This window comes from Numenius arquata, chromosome 3 (genome assembly GCF_964106895.1).
Source record: "Numenius arquata chromosome 3, bNumArq3.hap1.1, whole genome shotgun sequence".
Classification (NCBI taxonomy): Eukaryota; Metazoa; Chordata; class Aves; order Charadriiformes; family Scolopacidae; genus Numenius; species Numenius arquata.
Window position 1 is genome coordinate 21,117,275 of NC_133578.1, and position 14,498 is coordinate 21,131,772.

At 39.2% G+C, this 14,498-nt stretch overlaps 1 protein-coding gene across 1 annotated transcript in view; it reads left to right on the plus strand.

The window, feature by feature from the left end:
• CSRNP3 (cysteine and serine rich nuclear protein 3) overlaps positions 1 to 14,498 on the plus strand; it is a 71,727-nt gene that overhangs the window by 35,571 nt on the left and 21,658 nt on the right. The window contains exon 2 of the mRNA XM_074145529.1: positions 9,641 to 9,811. Coding sequence (XP_074001630.1) covers positions 9,641 to 9,811 — 171 coding nt within the window. The remainder of the gene's footprint in view (positions 1 to 9,640; positions 9,812 to 14,498) is intronic.

Consider the following 14,498-nt stretch of genomic DNA (forward strand, 5'->3'; position numbering starts at 1 on the left):
GGTGCTTCTGGGAGGATGAAACAGGCTGGCGTTGCGGTGGCTTCACAAGGAAGCTGGGCTTTTTTGAATAGGGATCTGAATTTGATAATGAACTTCTCAATGATTTAAAACCTGTTCTTTACTATAATTGAACAAAGTCTCCTTTTAATGTAGCATGAATATGTTAAAAAAGTAAGCTGGATTGCAGATGTTTTCAGTTGTACTTCGATCTCTAGTAAATGCCACTTGTGCGCTGATGAAAGGGTATAAAAAAATGTTGAAAGCCACAAAATATATTTATTAATTGTTTTTAGTGTGGACAACAAATGATAGGACTGCTTACTTCCAGCATGAACTGTGACAGCTGAGCAGGCAATTCTCAAGCAAACATTTTTGCCTTCAAGTATTTTATTATGGGGGGGAGGGAAACCCCATGGCTCTGGGGGCACTTGGAGTGCTTGCAGAGCTGCCATTGTTCTGCTCTCTTGTAGTGCCAGAGTCTCTATTGAACCCTTCACTTTCAGAGTAGCTCAAGGTTTAACTTTGTAGCTTTCAGTTAAGTCTCTCAGTTGTTTACCATTATGCCCTCCTCACCCACTTTTATTTCTGAACAAACATCTTTTAACGATGAAATGGAAAAGTGAGAATTGCAAAGTATTAACCTTCTCATTTCCGTTCCCCTGGAAAAGACTAAATAATCAGAGATCTGATAAAGAAAAATGTCATAAAATATATCAAATAAAAAAAAAAAAAACCACACAGGTTGAAAGTGTAAGCTACATACCTTCACAGCAGTGCTTTTTAGGAGAGCATAGGGCAGATAATTAATTTTGTCCCAGCAGAGTCCTCTAGCTGAGATGTCGTTGAATGGTCATAAGGTGCTTACAAGTCAGGCAATGCTATGGGAATGGGCTGGCAGCTTAGTTTCTATTCATCACTGTCTCGGTGACAAGAGTGCCTTGGGAATTGGATGGGTACGTACTTGTTATTAGACCCGCAGCTCTTCTGTCAGCCTTCTGGAACAGTTTTCAGCTTTGAATTATAAAGTGAACTGAAAGGGATTTTTCAACATGTTTATTATGATGCCAAGTCACTACAGCCATAAACTCCAGATTTTCTTCAGTATTACAAAAAAGAGAAGAGAGTCAACATTCAATTTTAACACAATTGGGATCTAATTTTAGGTCACAGAATCATAGTCAGGCTTATTGTGGTCCGTAGCTTTACATGTTCATGTTGTGATAACAGCATATACTCTTCCTTTGTGTGCCTTTGTGTCGAGTATACAAAGGTACACACCCACAGGTGGGTAAGGGCCTATGTGTAATTTTTTCTGGCTGAAGGTAGGAAGTGCTATTGGAAAGATCGGCTGTAATTGCTTACAGAGAAATGTTTTAGTATGCATGTTTTGTCCACCTTCATAAAAAACATCCATGTCATTCTGTGATGCTGTGGTCACTAAACTTAGGAATTTGAAATCTTAGTGTAGTTGATCTTTTGGGTTGATTTCTTAAGGAAATTAGGCTTATGCAGTTATGTTTTCTCTATGCCTATCATATTGTCCGATACGTCTTTCATATTTTCCTTATTAGTTTTTTTTAACCCATTACCTCATTTCAGCTGAGCTTGAAAGAGAAGTAGTAGATCTTCAAGTATTGTGCAAATAGGGGGTAAGATGGAAAAGAGAGAGACTGGTAGTTCTCAGCAGTGAAAAAAAAAATTGCACAATGACTAAATCCCTGATTATCAAAGTAACCACATAGAGGAATGCATTAAGCACCACAACCCTGGGGAAGATCATCAGTGAACCAGACCCCCTACTGTGCCTCAGGTTATCCCATCCAGAAGACGCAAATCTATAATGAATCAATTTCCATTCCTTTTTGTAAACTTGAAATTAAATTCTACTTGTATTTTCTAGCTGATAACCAAGTAGCTTGTTTTTACTTTGTGCTATTCTTAGAAGAGAAGGTGAATTGTCAACACTCTACGTATGTGTCAGTGGCAGGAGGAATCTTACCAGTTATTGTATTGTATAAATTTACTATTTCCTGTATTCAGTAATTTGTTGTGCATATTAGGGTGTGGGGTTTTTTTGGTGAATTTCCCCCATCAGTGTTGATTGTTGAAATAATATTGTTACTAAAAATCTTCAGGGTTTTTTAAATAAACATATTGATTTTCCTGGTTGAATAGATACACCATGTATGGTGAAAAGTCAAAAAGCAAATAATAGAAGCAAATTTTAATTTTATGTCTTTAGTTTTAAGTGTCCTTTTTTATGAGCCTGAATGCCTACTTAGGACTGTCTTGGGTGTGCATTAAACCTGCAGATTGTAACCTTATATGTTGGTTGGGCATTGTCCTTGATTTAGATAGAAAGCTTGAATTATTATTGCCATAAAGCTATTTTTGAAGATAGTAGTTTCAAAACATCACAGCCTTCCAGTAGATATTAATAATTTATATTTTCCAGTACAAATAGCTTTATTGACTCTATTCTCCAGGGAGAAAGATGCACTTAAACATTTATCTTTTTACTAATTTTGGCTTCATTTGAGGCCAAGCCTGGAATGAAGTAATGATTTTACTCTTATGCCGTGGAGCTATATTCATTTCATTGGTGGCAATTGAATGTTGGCTCCTGCTGACCAAAATTGTTTTTGTTTATAGGCGCCTGTTTTGTATGCTCTACCTCAAATGCTAAAGAAAATAATAGGTTTTCTGGTATTTTTGAACTGCTGTTTAGTTTCTACTATTATCTTTCAGCTGCCCAGTAGAAAAAAGCAACAGATCAACCTTTTCAAGTGTTTGGAGCTACCAGTCATGCCAGTCTATCACCAAGTTGCTACTAATAGCTGTGCCAAATATTTATTTGGTGTCTTAAAATGTGCACAGCCCTGTGAGGGTATTAGAGAATTGGGTTAGGGATGTTCTTTCCAATTGTAACATTTATTACAAAGATAAAACCAAGATATTATGGGAGATTTTTGTGGTTTTGGTGTTTAAAAAAAGAGAAAAGAAAAAGGCAGAAATAAAAAACTCATCAACCCCAAATCTTAAGTTGTGAAGGACTTGTTATTGAAGTTGGAAGAACATGATCTGACCATTGTAGTATCAGGGGCTCCACACATTTCTCTGTTCTCCCTCACTGAGAATCTGGAGGCTTCTGGAGCTCCCAGATCCATGTCAGTGCTTGCATAGGCACAGGAGAAGGTATTCCTGCAGCTGTGTATTTTCTTGGGTGGATGTGATAAGACAAAGGCGTTGGGTTGGACAAAATCATCTGCCAAGCTGGAATTTTGACGCTGAATTACAGAGAGGAAAGTTGAAACAGTCTCCATTAGGGAACGTGCTGAGCATGCCTATTGTATAACACTGCAGCAATACTAAAACGCAAATGGCTGCTGGCTGTGCACAGGCAGTTCTTTAATATCTCAGGATTTGGTGCATAATAAGCTAAGACCATTTTTTCATGCTACCTTTGTGATGAATTCTTATTAACAATATTTGTTAAGGCATATTTAACATGTATATATAATTCAATATTAGCAGTGTGTGACAAAAGAAAACACAGTTTTGTTAGTAGAGCAACAAAATTTGCAGAGCTAAGCAATGCATAAATGGAAAATAGCATAATTTTTGCAATCATGTGACCCTTTACTGTGTGTTTATTTTGATATCCAAAACAATATGTGTTTACACTTCAGGGATGGCTGTTGAAGCTAAGAATACATTTCACAAGACCTACTGCAAATAGTAACTGTATTAGGGCAGCATTCTGCTTCACAAATTAGTTCTGGTGAGAAGCTGGGTGCATTAGTACAACTGATCTGCTTCTGCCGATTGTGCTGGCTGCTTCAAAGTGAGCTGAGCTAATGCAAATCCTTAGCTATATGTTCAGATACGTAGCACAGGTGAATACCTGCTGCATGACAACACTCCACTTAGAGGACAACCATATTTTTTTATTTCTGCTTTGTTTACCTTTTCCTTTAAAACTGGCCTCTGGTGATCATGACAGTGTATGGCTTTGCTGTTTCATTTGTATTTCTCTTAAACTGTGAAGGAAACTTGAACTTTTTGGATTGGAGTCCAACTCTGTAGGAAATGAGGTTTTTTTTACAACCTTTTACTTAAACCTTCGATCCTATCTCATCTTTTTTTTTTCTCTGTCCAATTTTACCTCTTCCATTGTGCTTATTCAGTCCTTGCTGTCATTCTCAAAAACTGACTAACTTAGGCAAATTTTCATGTGTTCTTTGACATTTGAGAGATGTCTCCACTAAAAATGTCAAGTCTTTTCCTTAAAGTTCTTGGGAGTGAGGGTGCTTTTCAGCCACTGTAGTTGCAAGATTTCTTTTAATTATTATTTTAACACAGATAAGAGAGTTTGTCCCTTTTCACTTTTTAAATATTCTTGCAAAGTTTAAACATACATGAAGGTATGTATGAAACTTGCAAATGAGATGAGAGAAAATGGGCAAAAAGAGATTAAGAGCAAGCTCTTCATGTTTCCCTTTCCAGAAGAACATATTTAGAGGTCAGAATAGCCAGTGTAATTGATTCCTGCCAGAGGCAGTATGAATTTATATCTTTACCCTTGGCTTGACTTTTAGCCTATATTTATTTAGCCATTTAGATTGTTGTAGCCATTTCTTTTGACCATCCCCTCGTCAGTCTCATTGTTGACACTTCACTTCCTCCGTGTTTGAAGTCATAATGACTGGAAATATTTTTGAAAGCAAGCATGTAGGCTACAACTAAATACTGTGTCACTGTAATTCCAAGTGTTAATGCTTTCTCAGTTAAAGCAAGCATTGTGTAGTATAAGGTATATTTCCTCATAGGGGAGTTCTGTCTAAATATTTAAATTGTAATCTTGACATTATTTTAACTGTGATATGCAAACATAATGTTTTAAAGATGTAATTAAGGATGTTAAGAGAGTCGGGTTGATTTGAAGGTGGCCAAAAGAAAAGTTAAAGGAATCCAGTTGCCTTTTATTGAAGGGGAGAGGGATCAGTGTTCAGAAAAAGAATTTTGAAAATGATCATTCATTTTGAACATTTTGAAAATGTTCATTCCCCCCAAGATCCTATTATTTAATACATCTGCTTTGTTTTTCAAATATGTCCTTTTAAAGTGTTTTAGAATTGATCAGAATCCCACTGTGTTTGAAGACAAGGCAAAATTACAGTGCCAGCAGAGCTCGTTCACTGATGCAGAGGTCCAGTAACATACTGTGGGGAGGAGTGTGTGTTCCCTGGCAGTGTCGAGATGGCTGTAAAATACCCTATCCTTCCAACGACTCTCTTTGAGCTGAACTACTTTTTTTGTTGTTGTTTATTATCTAGTAAGGATAGGCTGTGGTTATTGAGGACTGCAGGTATTTTACGTCTGAGTAAGGTTTCTGAATTAATCCCAAAGTCACGTCCCCTTAATGAAATAAGCAGCAAGGCAATTAGATGTTAGGTACTTGAGAGTTAAAACTTTTATCCCCAGCGTCTAGGTGGTTACCCTTCAGTGTGGAACCACAGCTCAGCTGTCTGCTATCGAAGCTCCCTGTGCTCCACCGTCACAGCCCAGTGCCCTCTCCTGAAGGGAGGCGCATAAGCCTTCGCTTTCAAGAACAGAGCATAGGTCACTCTTTCTCTTAAAACATCTTTCTTGTAAAGATCTGCTGCTGAATGGGTTTCCTGTAATTTACACAGTACTTTAACAGCTAAGGACCTCACCAGGACGCTGAATCTGTTGTTCAGTAATTGCTGCCTCTAAGCTATAGCTTAGCGGAGAGCACCCTAGTCCTCTGCTGTATAGAAAATAATGCCGAGATTGATAGACCGAAGAGAGTGTGCACAGGTAGCGTGCCAAGTGCTGTACTGTATTTACCGGCCTTTGGGTACATCATCACTTCTGGGTTTGGGCCTGGCCCAACCTTTCCGTCCCTTTTTGCTTCTCATCATGCCCTGCACTCATACTCCATTTTCCTTTTGTTCTTAGACACCTTCCTTGGAAGAACACCAAGTTTCAGGCTCCCAGGGAGACCTGGACATGAAGTTATTCAGGCATCTCAAATCTCTGTAACTTCTGGGTATGTGCAGAAGCGGCCTTTATGCCTGGGGAACTTCAAAGTGAGAAAGTGAGACCCTGAAAAAGCTCACGTGCCTTTGAAGAAGACAGTTTGGTGACAGATGGGCAGAGCCATCTAGGAAAGGGGTTTTGATCTGAGGACTGGTCAAAGACAAGGTCATTGGAGTCATTTAAAAGTTACTGGTTTCTCAATTGAAAGCAGCTGTTTCTCAGTCAACAGGCAGTAATCAACCATTTGTATGCCCCTGTGCCCTTGCAGGGGGTAGACTGAGCAGGTGTAACTGTGGCTGGTGGTGGCCGTACTGTGTTGCGTGGCAATATGTACCTGTCAAGATCGCACATCACTCCCCTACTTTTGTTTTCTGGCCCTGGGGAATCTGGCACCAGTTCCTAGAGCAGACTCAAGATGACTGTATCAGGGACCAGTGCTCCTGGTATGTTGCTCTCAAGAGTTTGATACCTTCTGATGGGAACCTATGTCTTGTTTGGGGAATCATTAACTCAGAATTGGGGAAGAATCTGTTTGAACAGTAACTGAGTGCACAAGTGTTTTCAGACCTGCACAGTTTTTTGCCCACCTTCTCTTCCTTGTTCTGTCAGATTCACACTTGAGTTGCCATATTAAAAGTGGAGTAGTGTCAGCAAGAGGCTGTGCTGCTTTGGGGACTTCCCCAGAGGCAGCTGTTAAGGGCTGCACAGCTGTGAAATACAGGGCGCAGGCAGTAACACGCCGAGTACTTTCTGGCAACTGCAGCGGTCGGACAGACTCTCCCCAGCTTTGGGAGGAGTAACTCGATGCTGCAGTTCCATTTACATCTCCATCGCCGTTCCCTCCCTGCACACCCTCCCAAGTACACAGGCATTTCCTGATTCCCTATGGGATCAGCAGATGCACTGCACCTCCCTTCTAATAGAACCGCTGTTGGGGATTGAAACGGAAATATCACTATAAAACAGCAAGAAGACCCGAGTGACTTCTCTTCAGCTGTTTCCACTTCACGGGGAGTACCTGTATGTGTGGAGTTCTATCTAGTACAGCGTGCTGCTAGACGCTGGCGTGCTTCTGCTGCTGTTTACTGTCCAAAATATCATAAAGGCTGAAACTGCTGTGATTTTGAAGGGTCTGTGGCTGTAGTTTCAGGAGGTGTGTTTCGGTGTGGGTTTTTTCCCCCAGTAAACTAATATGAAACTTGTTGCCCCAGGAGAGCAAGTCAAATGAATTTATAGGAGGCTGTGCACTGTCGTATAGAAACATTTCAGCCTTATGCTTAGGGGAAATTGACTGCAAGGATGAGGAAGCAGAGCCATGTATCTGCAGTGGCCGTGGCTGGATTTCTCATCCCATTGCTTTCCGCTGAAGCGTTAAATACTGACTACTGCTGGAGACAGGATATTAAACCTGGTGCAGTCATGTATGTGCTTCTCAGAGCTTTTGCTTCCTGAGAGGTGAATGAACTCCCTTGTTATAAAACTTCTGTTCTAGTTCTTGTAATTAAATAATATCATAAAAATGTTGTATATCTCTAATTTCTAGTTTTGACTTACAAAGGCAAGTTTAAACCTGCCCATAACTCTTTCCTGCTGTGCTTAGGAGCTGGCAGGCAATGTAAAATGCTTTGTCAGCAAAGCAAAACAAGTAATTAGAACTAACTTTCTGTTACACTGGGATGAAACCATAACATTCTTGCCACCTCAGTCCCGGGATTTCCTATGGACAGACTTCAAAGTTTGCTGAATTGTGATTTTGAATTAGTCCTAGAGACCCTGTAACCTGGTGAGCCCATCAATTTTTAAATTTTTTTTTTTTTTTGTTAGCTGTCAGCTTCATATACCCACCCTTATCCAGTTCTAGCTTCATATCAGGACAAAAGTTGGTTGCAAACCTCTTCACACTGTTGCTTTGTTTTTTCCGGGACGGAAACTGGTGTTGGGGCTTGAAGAAAGCTATAAGATGCATAGGAGACATTGAAGCTACTTGGTACTAAACCAAGTGTGAGTAAAGATACCAGAGGATCTACTGAAGTGCTGTTCTTACAGGGTCAGAACATAGCAGCTACATCACTGAGACTACCTCTATGTTAATTAAAAAGATTAAAAAGGTGCAGGCTAAGGACAGTGTTTTCTGGATTCTGCTGCCAAGTGGCAGCACTCGTCTGCAGTGGCTAAGCTGCCAGCCCTCTGCTAAAACCCAGCTGCCCTTATCCAGCCTGCCTGCTGGGAATGGTTCTGGCACCTGCTTCATCCTGTGTTATCCAGGAGAGTGTGAGGTGGCCTGGGCCAAAACTCTGAAATGTGCTAATTGTTAAACAGTATGGTCAGTGCTGGAGTCTCTGCTTTAACCTTGTCTCGCTTACTAGTAGTCATTTAGCTCAGCATATGTTAGCTTCCTGACAGATTCATTTTTTTCAAACATATAACCATAGAAATGTTGGTTAGAAGGGGACTCTGAGGGTTACCTAGTCCAACTTCCTGGATGGAGTGGAACACAGATGGCTTGAAATTAGTAAGTTCCTGAAGGTAGCTGCAGGGATGTAAAAAGTTATGTTTCGGTGAGGAATGCAATTTATTTCTTTTCTTGCTTTCAGTGGGATTTGGAAGAACCCTGTGGTAAGTCTGTAGCACTAGGTTGTGTGTCCTACTCAGCGAGTTGAGTGTGTCATCAATCCTAGACAAACTTTTTGCCTGGATAAGTATCAGCACTGCTTACCTCTGCAGTGTTGCGGGTGGCATGGTGGCAGCTGTGTGTCCTCTGAGCAAGCTCCAGCTGTCCTTGATTTCTCCTCAGTTAAGGGTACACTTTCTCCTTAATTACGTGCAATTTGTGTTATATTCCTACCTCGGCTGCTAAATTTCTGCTTGAATACTTTGTTTTATAATCTTCTACTAAACTTCAGGAGTATATTAGGCATCTAATTTCTTAATGTAGGAAGGAGAGAGTTTTGGAGACAGTTTGTGTCTCTGACTGGGGAATTTCTGAATTCCAGGCATTTACTTAGCACTAGATTTTTATATAGTCTTTGTGACTTTATTGTATTTTATCTGTCTGTAATATTGGAATTATCAGATGGATTTCTTACAGGGGTAATGTTGACACTAAGTAGATCACATAGGTTTGGCAATGGGGACTGTAGTGTTCAGAATGATTTCTTCTTATTGAATTTCATCTCTGATTGTGAACGTTTCTTCGTCCCATGGCAGCCAAGTGAGGGACCAAGTGAGCATGTTTGAAAAGAAACTCCCATTTTTTCCGTTTTTTGAAACTTCACAACATAACCTAGAAATTAGGGATTCTATTGACATCAAAATGGGAAAAATACTCCCTGAAAGCAATCTGTTACATATTATTATAACAAAATAACCATCTCCATACATGTATGACTTTTGATGGTTTTTTTTTTTTCCTATGGCTTCATTGTCTCCTTATTAATTATATCTAATTTTGTACTAAATGGTTATTCAAGTCTGGACGTGGATGTGGTACTTCTAAGTAAAGATTACTTTGGAGACTATGACTGCATATTCTGCACTTGGGTGTTTCAATGCCTCGTTGCCTCTATCCCCATTACAGGTGCATGTGACAGCATCGCAGCGATGAGTGGGATTTTAAAGAGGAAGTTTGAAGAAGTTGATGGCTCCTCACCTTGTTCCTCTGTGCGGGAATCAGATGATGACATTTCTAGCAGTGAAAGTGCTGACAGTGGTGATAGTGTCAACCCATCTACTTCTAATCATTTTACCCGTAAGTACTAAAGCAGTGTATCTAAAGAATTCTTCTTGTTCCTCAAAATAATATAAATTTTATGGTTAGATAAACATGATGACTTTAAGTTGAACAGTGATGATAAAATAGACTCTCTGTGGTGTTCATTGTGACTTGATCGTAATGCCTTAGCAAACTATACAAAACTATTTGTCATTGTAGAAATTTGAAATCACTTAGAGGTCCCCACCTATTTGCTATTTGATTACGTAGCTGTTTGTAGTTAGTGTCCAGAGTTAAGGTATTTCAAACAGGTACTGTAGGGAATGTGCTTTAGGTAAGTTTGTTTATTTTCCTTACATTAAGTGTAGTGCAGCTGACAGCTATCTGCAGTATTGTATTGGTGAACGTTCTTCTACAAAGAAAATAAGCTTCCTTTTATTTGGAATCGAGGAGTATTGTGTATGGGACACATTATTGCAATAGTTTCTGTTCTTCACGAAGGGGAGGGTGTCTCTGTACTAGGCAATGGTTTTGTGTAAACATAAGAATTAGGTTTTAAGTTAGCAAAGCTATATGCACAACATATATATATAGATATAGGAAAAATGAATTTATGGTTTATATTTGTAGTTTATGATATTTGTTTTATGTGGTTATACTGTTTTAGTAGTGAACTGCATGTCTTAAGAAGCAGGGGTTTGCCTCCTTCAACTCTGTTGCGTATAGATCTCCCCACTGGAGTTAAGGGCTATAAGTTTTCTTAAGAGTGTGGGCCAAGGAGTAGGTGAGGCTCCTCGTTACGTCCCAAACACAGTGTGATCCTTACAACTATCTAGTTTAGGTTGTGCCTAGAAATCATGTTTGTAGCATGTGATATGAATGTTCTTATAACTGATTTGTCTACCAAATGCTGCATTTTGAGCTGGGATTTGGATGTGAGGGTCCGATTCCTCTTTGCTCTGGTGTGCAACGCTCCTCTGCAAAGGGTTACACAGGCACAACTTTTCAAATGTGTTTACATGTAACAGTCTTGATGTGTTATATTGTATTTAAGATGCAGTACTAGTAGGGGACCTATTTTACTGAAATGCCACAAAGGAGTAAGTGACCCAGTAAATCTCTTTGGTAGTATTAAGAAATAGCTTGGTGAAAATACTATCTGCAGGCTAATCTTTTAACTTTTGCATCTGTTTAAGGACTTAGCTGATTATTCATCATAGACTGAAAGCAGTCCTTTTATATCAAACAGTCATTGCCACCCGCATAGGAGATGGCAATTTTATTGTGAATACACAGATAATACAAAGAAGACTTATAATTTAGGGGAGAAGCTTGGAAGTTGTAATAGATGCATGTAACAATAAGCTTTGATTGTAGTTGACACAATAAATAATTTAGTTTTTTAATAACATTTGTAAGGGAAACTATAGCATTTCAGTGTTACAATTAATGATCCGTATAACTGAAATGTTTGTGGCCAGAGTAATAAATATTTATCAGTGTGCACACTCACACACACACACGTAGGTAGAACTTGTACATATTACATTTTTTTAAATTCATATATGTCAGTCAGTGATACAGAAATAGTCAATTGTTTGCACGTGCATTGATACTACTTTTAAAAAAAGTATTATCTTTAATATACTTTATGTCTTTAATATATAGCAGCCTAAATTCCAAGAAATATGTACAGAATAATCCCAGTATTATATAAGGCTGGTTTGGGAAGAAAATAATTGAACAGGTGGCCTTGGTGCTGCATTTGAATAGGCAAATCTCAAGGTCCTCAAGGCCAAGAGTTTTGGAGACTAGATTCTATGCCACTGGAACATGGCATCACGGAATCACGGAATTGTCAGTGTTGGAAGGGACCTCTAGAGATCATCTAGTCCAACTCCCCTGCTAAAGCAGGATTGCCTAGAGCACGTTACTCGGACTGCATTAAGGCGGGTCTTGAAAATCTCCAGAGAAGGGGACTCCATGTCCTCCCTGGGCAGCCTGTTCCAGTGCTCTGTCACCCTCACCGGAAAGAAGTTCTTCGTCATATTTCAATGGAACTTCCTATGTTCCAGCTTGTGCCCGTTACCCCTCGTCCTATCACTGGGAACCACTGAAAAGAGTCTGGCTCCATCCTCCCTCAAACCACCCTTTGGATACTTAAAAGCATTAATAAGGTCTCCCCTCAGCCTTCTCTTCTCCAGGCTAAAGAGTCCCAGCTCTTTGAGCCTTTCCTCATAAGGGAGGTGCTCCAATCCCTTGATCATCTTAGTTGCCCTACGTTGGACTCTTTCCAGTAGTTCCCTGTCTCTCTTGAACTGGGGAGCCCAGAACTGGATGCAATATTCCAGTTGTGGCCTCACCAGTGCAGAGTAGAGGGGGAGAATGACTTCCCTCGACCTACTGGTCACACTCTTCCCTATGCAGCCCAGGATTCCATTGGCCCTCTTGGCAACAAGAGCACATTGCTGGCTCAGTGTCTGCCATTCTGCTTTGCTCTTACTGTAATGCAGTGTACTTGCAGGAACTTGATAAAGGTGATAATTTTTTGTTGGTAAGAAAATAGAGGATATTGATACTCAGATGAAGCATAGAATGGGAAGGTGATTTTATCCCTACCTAATTACTTGCATCTTGCATCCAGACTCTTTTCCAGTATGCATCATTATTTTGTAACTTTAGCAAGGACACTTCATGTTGCATCTGATGGGGAATTCAGATTTTGTTAATTTATTGTTAAAATGCTGTAAGTGAGATTTTACACTTTCTTCTTCTTTCTTAATATAAAAGCATATCAGTTACTTCTGTGTTTACATAATCAACATCTACCTGTTGAGCAGTGTTGGAAAAAATCAATTAGCTAGCCTTAGGCACATCTGCTATATGTAATAGCGACTCTGCACTAAAAAGGTGAGTCTTAGTGATGATGTATGATAGTAAAAGTTTGTTTGCAATAAAAATTAATCATGTTTATATTTAAAAGAAATGAAAAGGAGTAAAGACACCTCACAAATGTTGGAAGATGTTTCAACTTGATATCTGACTATATCTGACTACCTCTAGAAAAAACAGGGGGTTTTGTTGAGATTGGATTTTTATTTTGTTTTTATTCTTCGCACATTTTCTTGAGTCTTCATGTGCTTTTATTCTGGAAAGTGTTTTAATTTGACAGTTGGTGAAGTTGTGAAACACAGGTTTGTTTTCATTTTGGTTTGAGTTGGATGCTCTTCAGGGCGGGAGCACTTTTCTTTGTATGTTCTTAGATATTTATTTTTTTAAACTTCTACATTTTAAAAACAATATTATTTGAAAAAGCATAGCTTGAGTTCTAGGAAGTGATAAAAAAATTAACTGATCCTACTGAGGAACTTGGCCCTGTCTTGTCAAAGCAGAGTATGTGGAAATTGTCAATGAGTATCTCAAGATGCTCATTATCTCAAGAGTACAGGTGTCCTCCAGAGGTACTAAGTGATGCTCACTACATGCAGATGCATTGTACAATAACAAAACTGTTAACAGTGTGCATTGAAAAGTGTTTTGTTCATACTTTAAACACATTCATCTCCCAAAATACAAGGGCTTTCCTATGTTGAATGTTTTGAATCTGTACGTTTAAGGACATATGCCAAGGAAGAGCTCCGAGAGACTTTTTCAGTAAAAAGACTGAAAAGAGCCAGTGCAGAAGAAAGGCTGGCCAGATTCCTTGCCTTTGTTACATGCCTGAGTACCTCCATCAAGGAGGTACGGCTTATCTTTCTAAGCCGTTTCCTGGCACTTTGTACCATTTTCTTTTCTATTTTGTGATACACTGTCAGATCGTGTGCCCTGTCTTCCTTATAGTCCGTTTTCATATAGGTAAATCTGAAGGTCAGTACAAACTCTCTTTTACTGACTGGAAATGTGCGGGTTGTGGGTGACCTGTAGTCAACATTAAGATCTATACGTTAATTCTTTAACTGAGCTTTTAAAAAAGCCTAACACGGTCTTCTAAGTCTTATTTTCCTTTCTAATTGACCTGACAAAGAGATAATTTTTTTAATCACTTGTAGCTACAACTCTTTTAGTGCTTCAGCAAGCAGGCAGTTTGTGTATAAATCTGTCTAGAATAGCTAATGCATCTCAGTTGTTTACACAACCCTTGAAACAATATGTATTGGGTCAGATAAACAAGAACCTTTCAGCTATCCTGCTCCATTACCCTTAAGGTCAGTTTAACCTGCCAGCTAAATGAGGCACACAGCTGCTGCGGATCATTCAGGTGATCGGAACAACTAGAGGATAGCTTTGATCTGAACAATTAACCCTGTAGTGTGATGGTAGAAAATACATGACTGAGATGTCCCTGAGTGCTCTCCCTTGTGACTACTACACAGGGATAAGTACAGAGTTTCTTTAACAATATATCCATTTCAATAAATCAAGACAGCAACAACAATAACAAAAAATCCCTAGCCTAAGTTACAGGCATTTTGTCTGAGTCAGGAGATGAAATTAGAGTGCATAAAGCATAGACAACTGTTACCAGGTTCATAACCAACAGAAAAAAAAATGTAGTATTTTCTTGGTCAGGTATGTTTGCATGTATATCTGCCCATTTTTAAATCTCTTATCAAATGGTGATGGAGTGCCTTCATTACCACTGGCAGATATAATCTCTCCCATCTTTTTTACTTACTTTTCTCAGTCTATTGAGGTCATTTCAATTTGATTCAGCAGGCCATTA